Source organism: Adiantum capillus-veneris, chromosome 15, assembly GCF_014529385.1.
Source record: "Adiantum capillus-veneris isolate H3 chromosome 15, ASM1452938v2, whole genome shotgun sequence".
NCBI classification, from domain to species: Eukaryota; Viridiplantae; Streptophyta; class Polypodiopsida; order Polypodiales; family Pteridaceae; genus Adiantum; species Adiantum capillus-veneris.
In genome coordinates this window covers 145056188-145075296 of record NC_140945.1, presented here as the reverse complement: position 1 = coordinate 145075296, position 19109 = coordinate 145056188, and the positions used below count along the sequence as shown (strand labels likewise).

The following is a 19109-nucleotide window of genomic DNA, read 5'->3' as shown; positions in this document are numbered from 1 at the left end:
CCAATTGAAAAGCGCACAACAATGCGGTGAAGAAGTGACTAAGGAGGAGTGGGAGTACTCTCGGGGTTGCGCGACCAAGGTAAGTTTGCAATGTATGACTAGTGACTTTCTAGATGTTTGAACGGTCACTTATAATCTTTGTTGGTTGTAGTGTAAGTCATACACAGCAGCATGGTGTAAAGGTCGACATTTTAGGGTGGAACGGATCGACAAAAAGCGTTTTACTCAAGATTGTGGAATCATGGCAAAATTTGAACAGTCTAGTCGACGACGGTCCTCTGATGCAGATCCTGAGGTGGTGGAACTCACTTACTTTGGCACGCTACAAGAGATTTTGAGGATCGATTATAGAGGATTTTTTGTCGACTTGTTCGATGTGCAATGGTTCAAGATAATCATGGCGGGTCGGAACGCTACTGTGCGTAGAGGAGAGTCTAGTTTCCTTGAGGTGGATTCAACTAAGAAATGGTCTAACCTAAGAGACACTTTCGTACTACCCGAGCATTGTGAACAAGTAAGTATGTAAATAGTTAACATCTAGGTTTAGAAGTTATGTGCTTGGAAGCTCTCATGTAAGTTATGTGGCTCTTGCAGGTGATATTTCATCCTACAAAGTCTGCATCAAACTGGTGGTACGTCATAGAGGTAGCCCCTCGTAGTGCACGGATGTATGAGGGCTACCATGTGCCAATCACAATGGCATCAATGAAGGAGATTGGAGAAGATGCTCAGTTAGAAACCGTTGAGGTGGTGCCAGACAAGCATCAAGCTGCTACTCTCTATGGGGTGCATGCAGAGGATCTACAAAATGAAACGGAGGACATTTTTCTAAACGGAGAGCTCTATATAGATATAGGAAGTTATGCTGAGCTATGCGAGGATGAGAGAGAGACCTCTTAAAGCCATAAATATTGTATTTGAACAATTTTTCTCCGTTTTATAATATATATTGTATTCATGTGGCTTTTTGTCCATTCCTGTCTATATGCGTCATTGTATTTAATCGTCTTTGCGTCCACTCTAGGTACGCATGCTATAGGTATGTTCTCACAAGCAGGACGATGAGCACTGCGCTCCAAGTGCGATGAAGACTGAAGCTGCAATCACAAAGGAAGTGATCTGTCTCTGCTCGTAGATGTTGCTCGTCCCACCGCTAGATCTAGTTGATCGGGTGAAAGAGACGCTAAGAACCACTATACTGCTTCTTAGCGTCTCTTTCACCCGATCAACTAGATCTAGTGGTGGGGCAAGCATTAGATCATTAAATGTTAGAGTTTTAGAAATTTTCAAAATGGCTTGTCGCATAAAAAGAGTGATAAGAGATGAGGAATGCTTAGAAATGCTTTAGGCAGTTTTGTGGAAGGATGCTAGCACTTGGTTTTCCTCTTTTTTTGAGGAAGTTAGAGAGAACTATAGGGAGGTTTTGGATCAGTAAAACACTCAGAAACTATGGCAAGACATTGTTGCCCACAAGCAAGAAGACCTAGATGACTACTACACCTACACGCAAGAGTTTCTATGTCTTTGGGCTATATGGGTAAGAAACATTGCTAAAATCAAGAATGACACATAATTTCTAAAGAAAGAGAGATTCATAGAGGGTTTATTTTCCACACTCAAGGTAAAAGTTGAGGTTTCCTTGAAGTGCACAAAATTGAAGTGTACTGAGGGAGATCTTCCATTAGAGGGTCCTAGACTAAGAAGACCATGCAAGCATCCGCTTCTAAACAGATGCCCAAGATAATAATCAAAGTAGCTGAAACGTTAAATGAATCCTTAAGTAACTTGTCATTTTATCTTGCACAAGCTGTAAGTCCCAAGGGACAAACAAAAAGAAAGCTGAGGAGCGAGATCCACAACCCAGGCGAGTTCTACAGTGTTGGAATTGTGGGGAATTTGTGCATGAGATGTATAATTGTCCTTGGCCCCATGGGGAGCCAAGGAGACCTAACTTGAATTATCCAATGATTATGCAAGTGAAGGTACTAGTCAACAACCAATGCTTTTCCAAAGAACAAATGGGGCAAGACCACCTCCACGAGGAGTGGAAGGAGTTCCACCTTTGTTGGATCCAAATGTACACGTGGTAGAGGTGACAATTTAAATCAGGTTGACATGGAAGCAAATGGAATTAAGCGGGACAGTGGAAAAGGTAAGGAGAAAGAAGGAGTCACATCACAAAATGACCATGGACGATGCAAGAAGGCGAAGGAGAGGAAGGAAGCCAAGAGGACTCGATGTCATATCAACGTCCAAGACTTCCCTCTTGGACATGGTATGGCTCCATACAACCTATTAGTAGATATGAGAGGTAAGGGTCCTAATATTTCATGGCCTCAATTTCTTGCATTATGTCCACAAGTTAGGAGGGAGTTAACAAAGGCGGTTATCACTAGGAGAAAGTTAACAATGATTGTGCATGTTGTGAAGATTTCACGAGCTAAAATGTATGAGGATATTACACATGTCCTAGAAAATTGGTTAGGAAAGGTCTAGTGGATGGGGGTTCACAAATTTTCATCATGACGAAAAGGCATCGTGTAAAGAGTAGGCATGCACATCCATGAGGCACCTGAAATCAAAGTCAAGATAGCAAACAATAGAAAAGCTAGGTGCTTAGGTATTTGTAAAAATGTTTTTTTGGAGGCCTTTGTCATTAAGAAGGCTGTTGATTTCTATGTTATGTCTACCAAAGAAAATTGTCGATTTATCCTAGGAAGATTATGGCTAATGAAAATCCGAGCTTTGCAAGATTGGAAAGTGAAAAGTTAATTTGTAGGAATGACAATCACAATAAGGTTGTCTTTAACATGAAGGAGAAATGCTAAGAGAAGCTCCACTAAGAATCATCGCAAAGTGATACAGAGGAAGACTGGACCTATAGCACTACAGAAGGAAAAAGTAGCGGTAGCATTACTGAAGAGGAGTCTTCAATCAAAGTGATGGGGGTGATGTTTAAGCCAAGCAACCAAGAGACCTCTTGCCCAAGCTTGGAAGAGGTAGGTCCTCAAGAGAACCAAGATGTGCAAGATGAAGGGATGCTAGGAGGTATGTTGTCAAAAACACTTAGGAAGAAAGAGAGGAATTCAAGATGTGCTAAGGAAGTTTCCTAGGTTTTTTGCTAAAGACTACATTGGTATGCATGGACTCGATGTTGCTCAGCACAAGATTGAGTTAAAGCCTGAGGACACACGTAAGGCACAAAAGTTACGAAGGCTAGGAGTCATCAAGGAGCAGACTCTACTCAAAGAGGTAAGAAAGATTCTACCAACAGGTTTCATTTATCCAATGGAGAATTCATAGTGGGTCTCTCCCATCATTGTCACTCCCAAGAAGAACGGAAAGTGGAGGGTGTGTGTGGATTACTGTCCAATCAACAAGGCAACAAAAAGAGAACACTTTTCCCTCCCATTTTAGGATGAGATACTAAATGAGGTAGCCGGTCATGAGAAGTACACTGTGTGTGATGTCTACTCATGCTACTTTCAAATAGGGATTGCATTATAGATCAGTTGAAAACAAACTTCATCACTCCTTCGGGTTGTTATTCTTTTAGATTCATGCCATTTGGCTTGACAAATGCTCTAGAAACTTTTCTACGTTTCATGAACATGGTGTTTCAAGTATTCTTTGGAAAGTCAATTAGAGTGTTCCTTGATGATTTTTGCATTTATAGCGTAAAATCATTGCACCTACAGAGGGTAGAAGATTGAAGAAACTATAAGACATGGGAGGCTAACTCAACTCTGACAAACACTATATAGCTGAGGACAAAGTGATCTTGCTTGGTCACAAGGTTTCTTTTTAAAAGTATTGAGGTGGATCCTTCAAAGGAAAAGGCTCTTATTGAGTTACCATCACCCAAGAATCTCAAGGAGGTAATCTCATTCATTCAAAAGGTGAAGATTTTGTCCACTTCATTCATTTAGACTTGGAGTTACTTCACCCCAAAAATTTGAGTTTGTTTGCTCTGATGATCTTGAGGAGTACTTTTGTAGCATTAAAGTCATTTATTCAGAGCTGCCAACACTCGTGACTCCTTGTTGGTTTTTTGTTAGCTCTAGTGTTGGGAAGGAAACAATTGGTGTTGTTTTGGTACAAAAAAATAACCACAGTACCAGGATGCGACCCATCTACTTTTCTAGTAGGGTCATGAATGCTTTTGAGAAAGGCTACATGGAAGCAGAACTCGTGATGATTTCTCTCATGTTTGCGGTGAGAAAATTTAGATCCTACATGTTACCAAAACCTTTTGTAATTCTCACTGTAGGAAAATCTATTCCCTTGGGAGTCATCTCAAATGAACCTTAGTACTAGGAATTCAAAGTGGATTATGGAATTGTAAGAGTTCCAATACTCTTTCAAAGTAGAAGATAGTGTGCGTGCACAATTGGCAGGGATTCTCACTTGAAGGGTGCATGAAAAGGAGAGCACTTGAAGTAAAGAACCTACCATTTTCACCACCTAAAAGTATTTCTAATTCTTTTACCTTGTTCTTCAATGGAGCTTTTCGATGAGCCACATGTGAAGCAAGGTGAGGGTTGGTGTTGCTCAACTCAAGTGGAGAGGTGATCATGAAGGAGAAGGTCAATCTACCGGGTTCAACAAGCAACAATGAAGTCGAGTACAACATTTTACTTCATGGTTTGAAGATGTGTATTAGTCAAGGTATACAACATCTCATGGTAAAGGGGGATGTACTTTTCATTGTGAAGCAAATCTTAGGCATTTGGACATACAATAATGAAAGCCTAAGGAAAAAAGTGCATGCCATTCGTAGGTTGTTTAATCAATTTGAAGAGGTGCAACTGTATCATATTCCTAGGAAACAAAATGAGGATGCTGATTTACTTACACAACAATAAATTGCATGTGTTGAGAAAGAAGCGCATGTCATCATGGTGGCAGCAGTCATCAAAAAACCAAGGTACCAGGGAATGGAGTCATTGGCTCCCATTATTGGATACATTTTGGAGGTCAATTTTCCACAAGGCTTCACAAAGGCTCAAAAGAGGAGGCTCATAAAGAAGGCAAGTGTCTATATCTTTCTAGAAGGATCACTCTATCAAAGAGGAAAGGATCAGGTGTGTAGAAGAGTACCAAAAATGGAGGAAATTCTAGCCATTATAGAAGGTTTTCATGAGGAAACATGTGGTGGTCATTTTGCCCAAGAGTTAGCTGTGAAAAAGATTTTTCTTGTGGCGTACGTTTGGCCAAGCATGCATGTGGATATCCAACATTGGAGTAAAAGTTGTCACAACTACTAGGTAAATGGAAATAGAATAATGTTACATGGTCCAAGCTTGCAAATGGACCCTTCCAAAAATGGGAAATTGATACTATGGGTCCACTGCCTAGAACAAAAAATGGTAAACTTTACATCCTAGTGGCAGTAGACTATATGACTAAGTGGGTGGAAGCACAAAAGTGTGGCAAAGGTAAATGAGAGGACAGTGAGCAAATTTGTCTATACTCACATTTTTTTGCAGATTTTTCATACCTATGGAATTTTTTTTTCTCATAGAAGTTTGTGAAGAACTTCACATTCTACATCGTTACAGCACACCCTACTACCCTTAGTCAAACCAGGTTTGGTGGAGAAGGAGAATGGTGTCATTGCACCCATCATCAGAAACACGGTGAAAAACAAGACAAAGTTGTGGGATGAATTCTTCAATGGAGCACTGTGGGCATATCAAACCACATATAGGGAGGCCACAGAGTTTACGCCATTTCACTTGGTCTATGGTCAGTAGGCTTTACAGCTTTCACGGAAAAGGGAACAAGATGATCAAGAAGCATGGATGGATTGACTTCTTACATTAGTAGAGATTGACTGGAAGAGATAATCTACCTATGAGTGTTACAAGAGGAAAGCTACACAACCAAAGGAGAAGCTTAAGGACAAAGACATCAAGGAAGGAGATCTTGTGCTAAGGTATGATAATCGACTTGATAATTGTTTTGATGCCAATTTTGAGACTAGATGGCAGGGACTATACATTGTCAAGAAGGCCTTTAACTCAAGCTACTACTAGCTCATGGAATTGAATGGTAAAGATCACTCAAATAAGGTAAACGGGTATCGTCTAAAGATCTATTTGAGTCACCTTCTACCAAAGGATCTACCAAAGAACTGTCCAAGAGCTACTATCTCGTGTAAGTTTTCTTGCATGATACATGTGTGTGAATCAAACCAAAGTGAAAAGGAGCCAAACAATAAAATTCTTGTCAAGATACCAAGTATCACAGAGGACTCAAAACAACTCTCTTTGGAAAAGATGCTTTATGATGGTACATGAATGTACCATCATCTTGGGGGAGGGATAATGATAACCGTTTTTGGCTATCCGTACTTTTCATAGTGAGCTACCTCACCTAGACAAAATCACCCAAACATTGTGGATATCCTCACCTTTTCATTGTACATAGGCATGTGTGAGTTAGGAGACTTTCCCCATATCTCCTTAAAAAACCTCAGCTAGCTAGTCACTAGGCTAGTTGAGCAAACAAATAAATACAAATAAAAATAAGATTACATTATGGCCCATTTGTTTGTAAATATTTCGTTGTATACAGGGCCTAAATACAGGGGTTGTTTATTATAATTATTTGGATATTTATTGAATATTTTTACCTAGGTGTACGTTATTTGTCTAAGTACGCTATGTACACCGACTTACCATTTCCATAAATTTTCTTACCATTTTGCATACTCTTTATTCCATATAGAAATATTTTCATCCAAGCCTCTCTAAATTTTGGTGTGAACCCACTCCAAGAGAAATTCACAAAAATACATTTCATCTAGTCATTCCCTTTTATTAGATTACTATTTTCTACATGCATTTTTCTTACTTCTCGTAAATAGAACTATATCAATAAAAACAAAAGAAGTCTCCTCATTTCAATCCCTATATCTTCATGTATCTGTTTTTTATATTTATATATAGGAGACGCTATTCTAGATTCCATGAATTATTTATAAACTAACCTATTTCCCCCCCTTATATCCATTTATCATATTTGCGAACAATCCACATCCATGCATGTTTTTAAATCCCTAAGAATCTGTTAGGTCATGCTCTCAAGCAAGGAGGGGCTCACTCCCAGGGAGGTCACCTAATAAACATGTAACCTATCACGTGAGTTCAACAGAAGGGTATTTAAAGTTCTTGAAACTTACAAACATATATATACTGAAGGGCATTATTTTTTCAAATTTGAAAAAAACTTACAGATTTTAAAAGACAAGGGTACATTATATTCTTAACAAAATTCACAGATAAGGGGTTTTACAAACATGTTTTGAACGCACGTGATATGGTAGTTTTATACATAGTGAACCCCCGGGGGCTCACTCTTGGAGCCTTATGCAAATTCAACATAAAGGGGGGCCGTTAAAGATATTTCGAGTAAGGAAAAACAAGTATTTTGGTGGAGTTTTTGGCGTCCACCTCCACTCTGAATTTGAAGAAGTGGTCAAAAGACAAAATGTATCACACAAGCTGAAAATGACAAGGTTCTTTTGTAAATCATTATTAAAGATATAGGAATGGGAGCTAATCTCTTCAGAGTACAACTTATTCCAGTGTTAGAATTTAGAGCTATTGGTTATGTTGTCAGTTCAGCTAGTGAGAACTGGAACAGAGTATTGGACTGAAAAAGAGATGTAAACTAGAATGTTATACTGGAATGAAAGACATAATTGAAAGACTAGAAATGGTATTTACATATCTAGATTAATAGCTCAAGGATAACCAGTACAACGTACAATGGCTTTAAGTTCAGATGATTGCAGAAGCAATGATTACAAAGTGAATCTAGAAGCTAAGAGCTCGTAACCCAAGAGTGTTTAGAAAGCCAAAATCCAAAAAGACAAGAAGCCAAGAAGACCCGTTACAATGTAGCGGGTCCTATTTATAGCTCTCAGGAGTTACTGCAATAATTTCCTGCCGTAATTACTGCCAGTGAAACAGCTTCTCGCTGTTCGGCCTTCTAAAGGGGCAGTTCTCGCCTGCTAGAATTGTCCTCACCTTCTACATCCTTCCCTCCTTTCTTGAATTTTGGTATAACTCCAAATTTTTTGTAAAAAAAACCCACCGAATGATTTTGATTGAGAAAACCATCTGGCTTCCTGGTTTGGTCAAAATTCCACTAAAACCCTGTTGGACGGATACGCTGCGACAGACGTCAGCACAGCGATAACTCACTTAAAATATAATGTCAGCTAAGGACGAAGCTCGACCCGTAGGCGCGTGGAAGCAAGCATAAGGTGTCAACCTACACTCGACCGACTCCTAACGAATTCCTATAGAGGTCTCTACCAATTGTCTAAGTCACAGCCTTCAAGAGTGCATAAGAGGAAACTTCCTATGACGCTTTCTAGAGCCGAACACCCATCAAACAATCTCGAAACACCATAGAACTTGAAGGAGACCCTACTAATACCAATAGGTCGCTCTCCCTAAGGTCTATGAACCAAAAGCCCAACCCAAAACACCCGATGTAAAATCACGTAGGATGTTTGGCCGAAATCTACAAGTCTTCGTTTCCAAAATCTAAAGTGCCTAATGTGTAGTTCTACTCAATGTGAATGCGTAGATATGCTGCAATGCAAAATCGGACAACGTATGCTCACCCTAACACCCAATGAAGCTCGTAGAAGGAGCTCGCTAAACTGGACCGTACGTGCGCAATGTAGGTATTGACGTGTAGCTCTCGTCGGGGGTTACACGTTGCACTTCTCCGCACTCGATTCCGACCAGCGGAGCACACGTAGCATCAGGATGAAGCTCACACTCTCTCTCGTACACAGTACGCTCACTCACAGACTTCAAAACTTGTTTTAAAAATGACAAAAGGTTTTTTCATTAAGGTCAAAAAGTGGTATATATACCTTACAATTCTCAAACCCTAAAGTTCCAAAATCAACCATCTACTCAATCTATCTATCAAAACTGGGATACAATCTGGAAACTTCTGTAAGTCCCAATATTTACAAGGTGAAAAATCAGGTTTTCCTTGATGAATGAATAATTACAAAAGTAATAATCCTCCAAGTAGTTAGTTTCCGTGGGGTGTGTCCAGCTTCTAACACTCCCCCCCTCCTTGCTCATGTCGTCCCCGACATGACCGCTGATCTGCTTCTTCATCGTATCGTTTCTTGCATCTTTAGCAGAGATTCGTATCTTGCATGCAGGTTCATCATTGTCGGGCCAAAAATTCCAGTGTTTATTGTGAAGAAGCCTGTGTAGAACGTTTCTTCAAAATCCTGGAGGTGATAGGATGGTAGAAACATTATCCTTTGATATAGCGCATGTATCACCTCCTTGGAAGGCTGACCAGACAGATGATAAGCGCATCTATAAGTATCCTGGAAGAAAAAGATGCTGTCGGTCACCTGGCCTGGCTTGAAAGTCTCGAACATTGCTAAGAGGGTTCTACAGATTTTCCTCATCATAATGCATGTAAGGTCAGGTGAGCCAGTGAACAACTTTATGGCGCCCGTTAGGGTTTTCACCATGTATTGGACACTTATTCTCTCACCTACCTTCAAGCCAGGCAACTTAGGGTAGTTCAGCCAAGTGGGTTGGCTCCTTTGTAATATTTCCTGCGCTTTCCACGTCCTGATCCTTGGTAGAGGACAAAAGCTGAGGTTGTTTCTGATATTTTTCGGTGCCTCTACCAAGTGGATTAGGTATTGTGGGTACTTTGTAAGCCAGGCCTTCCTCCACTTTGGCTAAGAATCAACAATGAGCCTGACCCCTTCTGGTTGTGAGGTATATGCATTGTATAGTGGTACTGTTGGCTCTTCTCAGATCCGCTTGGTTATGGTAGCTGCTTCATATTTCAGCAATGGATATGGGAGAGAGGGTTGAAGCCACTCGTGCCTGAGGTTTTTGGCGTCGATCTTCTGAATAGTCATAGACTTGAATACCCTCTTCTCCCACTCCAAGGCTTCCTTTGTTGTCTCCCTGAGCTCCACCTCTATTGCTTTACGCAATTTTTCTTCCTCTTCCTGTGTTAGATCCTGTGGCTCTTGAGAGGATCCTTCTAGGATTTCCTCTTGCATAGGTGTGTCCACCGGATCTGCCACATTTTCTAAGTCAATGCCCTCATTGGCCGCTGGCCCTGTGCTCTCTGGCTCTCCTGCTTGCTGTCCTTTTAACTCCTCAATTTTCCTCAGGAGTTTTTGCTTTTCTATTTCCGCTTCTTCGCCCATATTTACGAGGAGGTCATTTAGTTCGGCATTTATTCTCTCCGCCTCCTCGAGCTTTCTCTTCATGCTTTCTACTTCTTCTTGTAGCGCTTTTTGGCCTTCTTCCATTCTCGTTTGCATGACAATAGATCCTTCTGCCATCATCAATCTCTGCTTTTTCTCTAGAGTCAGCTCTTTCTGAAGTTCTTGCATTTGTTCTTCATAGAGTTGACTCTCAGTCGTGATTTGAGTCGAGCTAGTAGCTTTGACTTTGGTAGGTGATGCTCGCAACCTCTAGATGGTATCATCTTTTACTTTGAGTTGGTCCTTGAGATCAAGGACCTCATCCTGGCTTGCTTCTTGATCTATCTCAGCCCTTTCCTTGGCGTTTCTCATGGCTTCTACTTCTTTAGATTCTTCTGCCAGCTGTAGTGTCAGGTTATCTCTTTCCTTCTCGGCATATAGCAGGACTTGCTGAGCTGCTGACACTCTTCTTCAACTGCTTGTATTCTTTTTGCGGCTGCTTGATTGGCTTCCTCCATTGCCTGGCAGCTTTGTAGTGCCCTTGCTAGGCTGGCCTGTAGCTCAGCTTCTCTCTCCTTTTGCCTCTGGCTTTGTCCTTGCAGAGCGTCTACTTCCATTTTAATCTTTACTTCAGTGGCCTTGAGAGCTGTCATCTCTTTCTCTGAAGCCATGGATTGCGCTCTCAACCCTATTAGCTTCGTGATCACCACGTCCCAGTCGTTGGAGGGCGGGTGCAGGTCCACTGTATCTGTAGCAATTTCCTTTAGTTCCACTAGTCTGATGCCTTGCATCTGTTCTTTAGGCCTTGTCCTCGCCAAGTCCAATGCGACTGTGGCGGCTTCTTCCTTCATGTATCCTGCAGCTAGCAGGTCCAAAAATGCGTAATAAGAATCTTCTAATTATTTTTGCTCACTTCGAGGCTTAGCCTCTTCTTTTGGCTCCGGCTCTTGTCTCTGCTCTTGCTCACCTGCTTGTTGTTTTTCTTGTTTGTCCTCAGCCTCCTTATCTTCTGGTGGAGGGCTGCTAGGAGGTGGAGAGGGTGGTGGTGAGGGCCGTGGGCTGGGTTTAGGGCTGGCTGGTAGAGATGCAGGCTTGCTCTTTAAGTCCCTGTCTGCTTTAGTTTTTCTTTCTCTTTCTTGGCTCTCTTGCTCATCTAGCAGTTTCTGCCGTATTTGTTGTACTTCCTCCTCTGTGAAAGGGACATGTGGAATATTCTCTGATGCAGCATCAAGAATCTCAAAATTCTTGATATAGTCCTCAAATCGGTCCCTTTGCACTCTTCGGGATGATCGTGACATAGACTCTAGAGAAGGCTTCGATAGTTCACTTAAATCACCCCTGAGGGCTCTCTCTGCTCGGAAGCTTTCCATCAACCTCTCTAGTCTTGCCGCTTTCTGTGAACTTGTTTCTTTGGCAGGCACTTGGGCAAATTCCTTCTTCTCTTTCTTTTGCTCGGGCTGCTCCTCTTGAACTGGCTCTAGCCGTATTTTCAGTCTTGTAGCCACCCTTGGTGCTCTTTGAGGCTCATCTTCCTTGTCTTCTTTTAGCCTTAGCCAGTCGTTCTGAGACGGGGGGTCAGGCCACCTTCCCTTTGCGTGTAGTACCCCATAAATCACCTTGGTGATTAGTTCTCCTAGCGCTATATAGGTTGGCTTCTTGTTGCCCATCTTTACTAGGTTGTCATGTATATATGCCGCATAGTTGATTATCTTTGGGGTGCCTTTCGTCATTGCCCAAGTGAATGTTGTGGCAATTGCACCTGGCGGCATCTTGTACTTCTGTGGCCTCTTCGTGCACATGTGGAAGTACTGGTTGTACAACTGGCTCATGATTGCCACTCTTGGGTTGGCTGCTACAACCGGAAGCCTGGCTGCCCTGCAAAATACTCATAAATAGCACGTAGCAAGAAATAAACCGACTAATCGACATACCTGGCAACCACATAGGCGCACAATCGCGAGATACACGAACAGAGGGAGATAGAGTGCGAGAGAGAGCAATAGGGCGCGTGCAGACGCACCTCCTAGAATGGAGTGCTACGCCGACACGGCGAGAGAGAAGAGGGAAGAGGAGAGAAGAGCAACGCAAGCACTGGGTGCAATCTCCCCTTGTACAAGAGTGACCATTTCCCTCTTGCACGTATTTGTTATATAGATTTCTTGAATGGTCAAATTGGTTACAAACTGGCCGGCCGGACATAATTGGCCAAAGCTCACAAAGAGCACTTGAATAATCAAATATACAAAAAATGTAACATCCTTCTGCATAATCCATTATCTGCTGATGCTCTTGCCACCTGTCAGCTGCAATAGATAATAAAATATCAATTCTATAATATACCTCTCTGTTGGAAAGCAACTGTCCTCAGTTGCGAAGATAAAAATCTGCAAACAATACTTGTCAAAAACAGTGTTTAGTATGTTGTATCAAAAACATCACATAATAAAAGAAAAATGTATGAAACTAAACAACATTAGCTTATGCCTGCCATCATCCACATACTACCTATTCTAGTGTCCCATACCACTAGAATAAGCAGTATATGGCATACCCTGATGAATCAGGATATCATTGGTCACACTCATCATTAATCTCATAATGTCAAGTCTCATCACATAAACACTGCCGTAATAATCACCAGATACCAAATCCCAATCCAATTCCAATTCCACAATATAAGTCCAAATCCAAATCACTGTCATTATGTACCCGGGTAAAAAAATCATACCAGTTACAGTGGTGGCCAGCCACTGCAGCATGATTTTGTGATTGGTGTTGCCTAAATCGGCGAGTCTACACCAATATGACGTGCTGCCTAAATCGGCGAATCTGCATTTGATATTGTTTAAAAAAAGCATGAATTTGCAATTTATCAATGTGGTGTCTAATTTGGCGGATCTGCACCAAGATGAGTATCTACACACTGCCTAAATCGGCAAATCTGTGTGTTGGTGACCAATGGACTAGACTAGACATAAAAATATTAGCTTTCTGTGTGACACCACTTTGGAGTATATCAAAGTACTTACAATTTTTTGTTCAGTATCCCAAAGCACCTTAGCTCACCAGAGTAACTACATAGCTTATTGACAAATCATCTCGATAAAAATTCCTGTGTGTGGCGAGCATGAGGGTCTTGTAATATTTCAACTCATGTGTTGAGCAGCGTAACTCTTGTACTACTTGAAATTCTGTTCTTGTAAACACCATTTTCTATCCCATCATTTGTGTCTCGATACATACTTGAAATCAGAAAGCAAACGGTTCAATTTATCTTGTTAGAATACTCAGCTCATGTGCTAGGTGAGAGTGTGAGATTTCTAGAAAATAAGCACACAAAATTGCAATATTGCCACCTGCATTGGTCAAAATCAAACAATATTAAAATGGGGTTGTGCTGGGCAATTAGCACGAGGTATTGGTTAAGGATGTCCTTGCTTTAAGGTTTACGAATTGTACATAGTTAGAAAATTCTGACTATTTATATGAGATGAAAGGAAAGGACCTATGAGTAATGTGGAAGGATTCTTTGCCTTAATGTGACCCAAGGCGTGTAAAAATTTAATTGTATTATTTTTATTCTTACTACAGGCGGCAAGCAGAAAAATGAGTAACAAATACATTATGCAAAAACCAGTAATGAAAAAAATATCACTGCCTAGCCAAAACTATAATAATGATTTGATATAATTCCATATCGTGTGGTGTCGATGAGCCTAATCGTCCCAGATTGCGCAGCCCCGTGGATACCTTGCAGTCGATGATGAGTATTTGACTTCATCAACCAAGGTCTGGGATCGTGATTATCGTCTCTAATTTTAATGTGGTCATCAATTTTTGAATTGGCCAATGATAGTCATGGAACCTACGTAAGGTGATGATTTTTATGATTATGATTAGTATTATTTTAAATTTGTTTATGCTACCACATCTAGAATATGCAACAATAGAACACTGGAGTTGATGATAAAAATTACAAGCACATATGCTTACGAAGGACAGCATGACTTCCTTAATGTATTAACTGTCTGCAAAAAGCTTATGAGACCAAATTGATATAATCCTTATGGCTCCAATACAATGTCTAGGTACAAAAGAAAATAAAAATTTAGTATAACAAAAGATTGAAAAAATCGTCATTAGCGTCGGTGTCAATGCCTAAGGATGCTGTACATTGGGCATCGTCTGAGAAAGTATTGCAACGGTCACTACATAGCTTCGTCGATGTCTACTGTGGTAGCTAGTCATTCTCGGAGGGGGAAGTGAGATAGAGCACAAATGAAATGAAATGCTATATTACGCGGCTTCAAAAGGCCAAAATGCCAAAATGCCAAACTGAGATAATCCATGTGAATCGAATCCAATGTCTTCATACAAAATAAAATGGCAAGACTAAAGTTTTTTTTTAAAAAAAAAACATGAAAAAGCCTTGCAGCAGTCGCTCAAGAGCGTTGTCGATGGTCGCCAATTGCATGAGGGGGAGGCTTCCATATCAGATGAAGAGAGAGCACCACTGGCTAAGGGGGGGTAAGTTGTAGGTTATGAAGGAACGAATGCTACAGAGAACGAAGCATGTGCAGGTCGCGATCGAGCTCTCTCTCACACACACACACACACATACAAATTCTCATATGCAGCTCAATGTGATGATTGATGTTTACGCTACGTAGAATCCATGATCTTCATGCTGACAAACTCTCAATTCATACTCACGAGTACTTAGGGCTTTATGCAAGTGAGCAAGCTGAGCTGTATAAATGAACTTACTTCCTCTGGAGACCCCACCTCTTGTTGCATCAATCACACCACAGCCTGGTTCCTTAGAGAACCACGCCCAGGCAGTGAAAAGGTAGACGGCACATTGTAGATCAGCACAATTGCCCTTATACTCCACAAGAGGGGCAACACTGTGAAGTAGCGATATGGAGACTTCGTATTGGTAAGTGTTGATCCAGTTGGTGCGAACGACGACTCTGATAGTCTTATCCTTGACAGTGAAGTGCCTTTTCATGGCTTGTCGCTTGGTCCATCCGGCGGAGCTGGAATTTGCAGCAGCAAAATCGTTGAGCTCCCACAAATGATGTACGCAATGGCTCACGTTTTGCCAGTCATCGATGTTGTCATCGAATATGTCAATGTGAGTGTCAGTCTCTTCCCGGTTCACCTTGCCTCTGGGGTTGTGAACATGCAGCCTTGTATCGTTGCGCCAATGCCGTTCATCCGGCACGCCGATCTTGATCAAAAGCAGATAGAACCATTTGTCATATACATAATAATCAGCATTGAATGGGTTGGATAGGTTATCTCCTTGTGTGACAGGAGGTTGACAGCTTCCTGAGTATTGGATGGCCGCCAGCGGCTGAGAAGGGACTGGGAGATGTTTCTAAAAATTTGAATCATATTGCTGCTTTAGTTGTTGACGAGACTCGGCGTCATGCAAGAGATAGAGGGAGGGCGGAACGAGCGAGAGAGAGAGAGAGAGCGAGTGTCAAGGACTATGACTCCTGGCCGGAAACTTCTCTGTACACTTGATTCGCCTGCTCGTCCTATAGCACCGAAACTGTGAGACCCCCTTGCTGGCAGCATCTCCATGTTGAATATTGTAAGCTTGCAGAGGTAGTACTCTACCATCAGCCCATTGCAGCGTTCTCTGGGCATGCAGTATAAGCATTGTTGGTTTGTATGCATTCGTGCCAGATTACATAAGGAAGCAGCCCTGCTTGTTAGGCCCGTAGTCTTGGGTGCTTATGTGTTCATCTGCATGCTGCTTGCTTTGCCCTTTGTGGGTGTGTGGTTGTGGGTGCCATGCAGACGAGCATCGACTGAACTGAGCAGAGCCGCCCTTTTTTTTGTATGGTGTGTATGTCCCTTGATAGGCAGTTGGTAGGGAGTGAGCACAGAGAGAAAACTGTGGCTGCATGGGGGATAGAGAGAAAGTGAGATTGGTTGGCGGGGTAGTGTGTGTAAGAGAGAGATAAATTGATCTGGCGGCTACTGGTTGGTTGGTGGATAGGTAGAGAGAGAGAGAGAGAGAGAGAGAGAGAGAGAGAGAGAGAGAGAGAGAGAGAGAGAGAGAGAGAGAGAGAGAGAAAGAGAGAGAGAGAGTTGAGTGGCTGATCTGAACGACCGCCTATTGGGTGCATGCAGGGGTGGTGAGTGGATGCGCTAATGGAGTGCGACGCCACTGGTGGACGGAGGGTTGGGTGATGGCACTGCAGGATGAAGTGGGTGAGGGTTGGCGCCCAGGTGGTTGGGTTGTAGTTTGATTAGAGAGGGAGAGAAAAAAGAGGTCACGCAGCTGTAAATTGCAAGAGAAATGCATGGAGGTTGGCGGTTGAGAGGGGTACTGGTTGAGTGGCTGGCAAAAGCGAACAAGGGAGAGGGTGATAAGTGAGTTTCTAGCGGCTGAATTTTTTTTTTTTTTAATAAAATGAGAGGGTGAGAGTTTGCGCCATGCCATGTGTGTGCATGTTGTCAGGTGGAAAAAACTGCATGGCGATTAGTGGGAGAGAGAGCTCGAGTGTACTTTTGAATGGTCGAGAGGGAACGGCAAGCAGCAGTTCAGTGACAAGATGACCAAAATTGCAAAGCAGTGAGGCCACTTACCACAGTGGGTTGCGCCATAAACGGCCATGCAAAATAGGGCATTGCATGGTAGCTCGATCTACAGAGAGAGTTGATTGGGGGCTGTCTCAAAGGCTTGTTATGATGGGGGCTGACGGACCTATCTCGAGCCGCAAGTGAATCAACAGCCGAGTTGGGGAATTAACGCCTACATCGTCTTCCATGGGCAATGTCAATAGTTCACCCTATCGCTCGCAAGCTCCATCGTGCTGATCATGTGTGATGTGATGCCTCTTGTCATCACAACGGATTTCCTTCATATTAGTCTAAATAATAATAATAATAATAATCCTAATTTCGGAGCTAATGATTGTGCTTATCTCCTCGTCATCATCCACTCCATGATCAAGTTTGAGCACAGCTCAAAGGTTCACTCGGGATCGTTAATCTTCCTCTGCCTCTATTCTTGTCTGCGTTCAACTTTTCTATGACCTTAAAATTTCTCCTCGTAATCCTATAATGTAAACTGTCGCTAAGCCCTCTCGAGTAAGATTCTGCTCTACTTAATATCGACCTACTAAATGCTATGTATTACTCCTCTTTGTCGTAACTAATCATCTCGACATGATTTTTAGTTTAATCCATGTTTTTTGTGTTTAATTAACACAATATTTACATTAACGAGCACTAAATTATGGCGATAAAGAAGGGACTCTAATTTAATTTAAAAAATTCACTAATTATATCATACAATCAACATTAATCAGTACAAAGTGAAGCAATTCATGGAATCTACCAACACAAGAAAGAAAAATACTTAGCTGCTGCTTATCGATCATAATCATTAGTCTTGGAGCGTAGCCTAAACTCTGATACCACTGCTACAACCGGAAGCCTGGCTACATTGCAAAATACTCAAAAATAGCACGTAGCAAGACATAAACCGACTAATCAACATACCTGGCAACCACATAGGCGCACAATCGCAAGATACACGAACAGAGGGAGACAGAGTGCGAGAGAGAGCAATAGGGCACGTGCAGACGCACCTCCTAGAATGGAGTGCTACGCCGGCAGACGAGAGAGAAGAGGGAAGAGGAGAGAAGAGCAACGCAAGAACTGGGTGCAATCTCCCCCCATACAAGAGTGACCATTTCCCTCTTGCACGTATTTGTTATATAGATTTCTTGAATAGTCAAATTGGTTACAAACTGGCCAGCCGGACATAATTGGCCAAAGCTCACAAAGAGCACTTGAATAATCAAATATACATAAAATGTAACATCCTTCTGCATAATCCATTATCTGCTGATGCTCTTGCCACTTGTCAGCTGCAATAGATAATAAAATATCAATTCTATAATATTGGCAATGTCTTCAAAGGTGTAATTCCCCTTCTTCTCATTGTACACCTTGACCTCATCCCTTCTTTTTGTTACACTATCCCCCTCGTTGGAGAGGTCTAGTGCATCTGCTACAACCCACTCAGTGATTATTATCTCTGTTTCTGGCCTGCCTTGTAGATATGTTACTTTGGCCACTCCATCCTCTTTGATGCTTGTCACAAACTCCCAGACTCTCTTGATGTCCACCCCTGCCGGTATTGCTTCAAAGTAGTTGTGGAGATCAATCTTCTCCAAGTATCCGGCCATCTTGCTTCTTACGAACTCATTGAGTTCTCGCGGCAGCATTGGTAGCTTGATAACATTGCCTTCAGTGTCTTTGAACACTCCTTGGTAGATCTTCAGGTCGTTGGACTCTAACAGATCTTCTTGTATCCATGTGCTGGTGGGCTTTAGTGTTCCTTTTGGAATGACGAAGGGTTCCACTTCTTCCAGGTAATCCTTGATGGTCATTCTTTTCTTCTTTGCCGGTGACTTCGCGGCTGCCATAGATCCTGTTGCACTTAGTAGGCCGAAGTTAGCTTTTTTTCCATATTAGTTGCGAAACTGAGTTTTACTTATCCAAATGACTTGAAAATTGAAAATAAATCTTAAAAGGAACTTGTGAAGCTGTGCATGTGCTCACAGTGCAAATCTTGCCAAAAAATTTCATCTAGACATCCTACGCGTAGGATGTCTTTTTCATGAGAATTGGTTCATACTTGACATGCTGGTAGTGTATGGCTCATGGAACATGGCTATATTATATGCTTGGATTTGGATTTGGATATCAAAAAGTGGATTTTTTGGCTGATTCAGGCTTTAGGTCACAATTTGGGTAGAAAGTCCATCATAGGTAGCAATTGATGTCCAAATGGGTTGAAAATTGGTATATGGGCTTATTGCACCATGGTATTGGCTCCCATGATGTCACTCTT

The 19109-nt window shown here is 41.9% G+C and overlaps 1 protein-coding gene across 1 annotated transcript; it reads right to left on the bottom strand.

Annotated features, from left to right (window-relative positions):
* Positions 1-14882: 14882 nt before the first annotated feature.
* Positions 14883-15817, bottom strand: LOC147441622 (uncharacterized). The gene is made up of 2 exons (XM_086483199.1): positions 15752-15817; positions 14883-15608 (listed from the first exon to the last, which is right to left on the bottom strand). The coding sequence occupies exons 1-2, from the start codon at positions 15815-15817 to the stop codon at positions 14883-14885; spliced, it is 792 nt and encodes a 263-aa protein (XP_086339325.1).
* Positions 15818-19109: the final 3292 nt, after the last annotated feature.

What these genes read in the sequence shown, in the direction of transcription:
- LOC147441622 (XM_086483199.1), bottom strand. Translation starts at nt 15,817, where the DNA reads ATGGAGATGCTGCCAGCAAGGGGGTCTCACAGTTTCGGTGCTATAGGA. An exon ending in GACGAGCAGGCGAATCAAGT is followed by an intron (nt 15,609 to 15,751) that starts GTACAGAGAAGT and finishes TCAAATTTTTAG; the next exon opens with AAACATCTCCCAGTCCCTTC.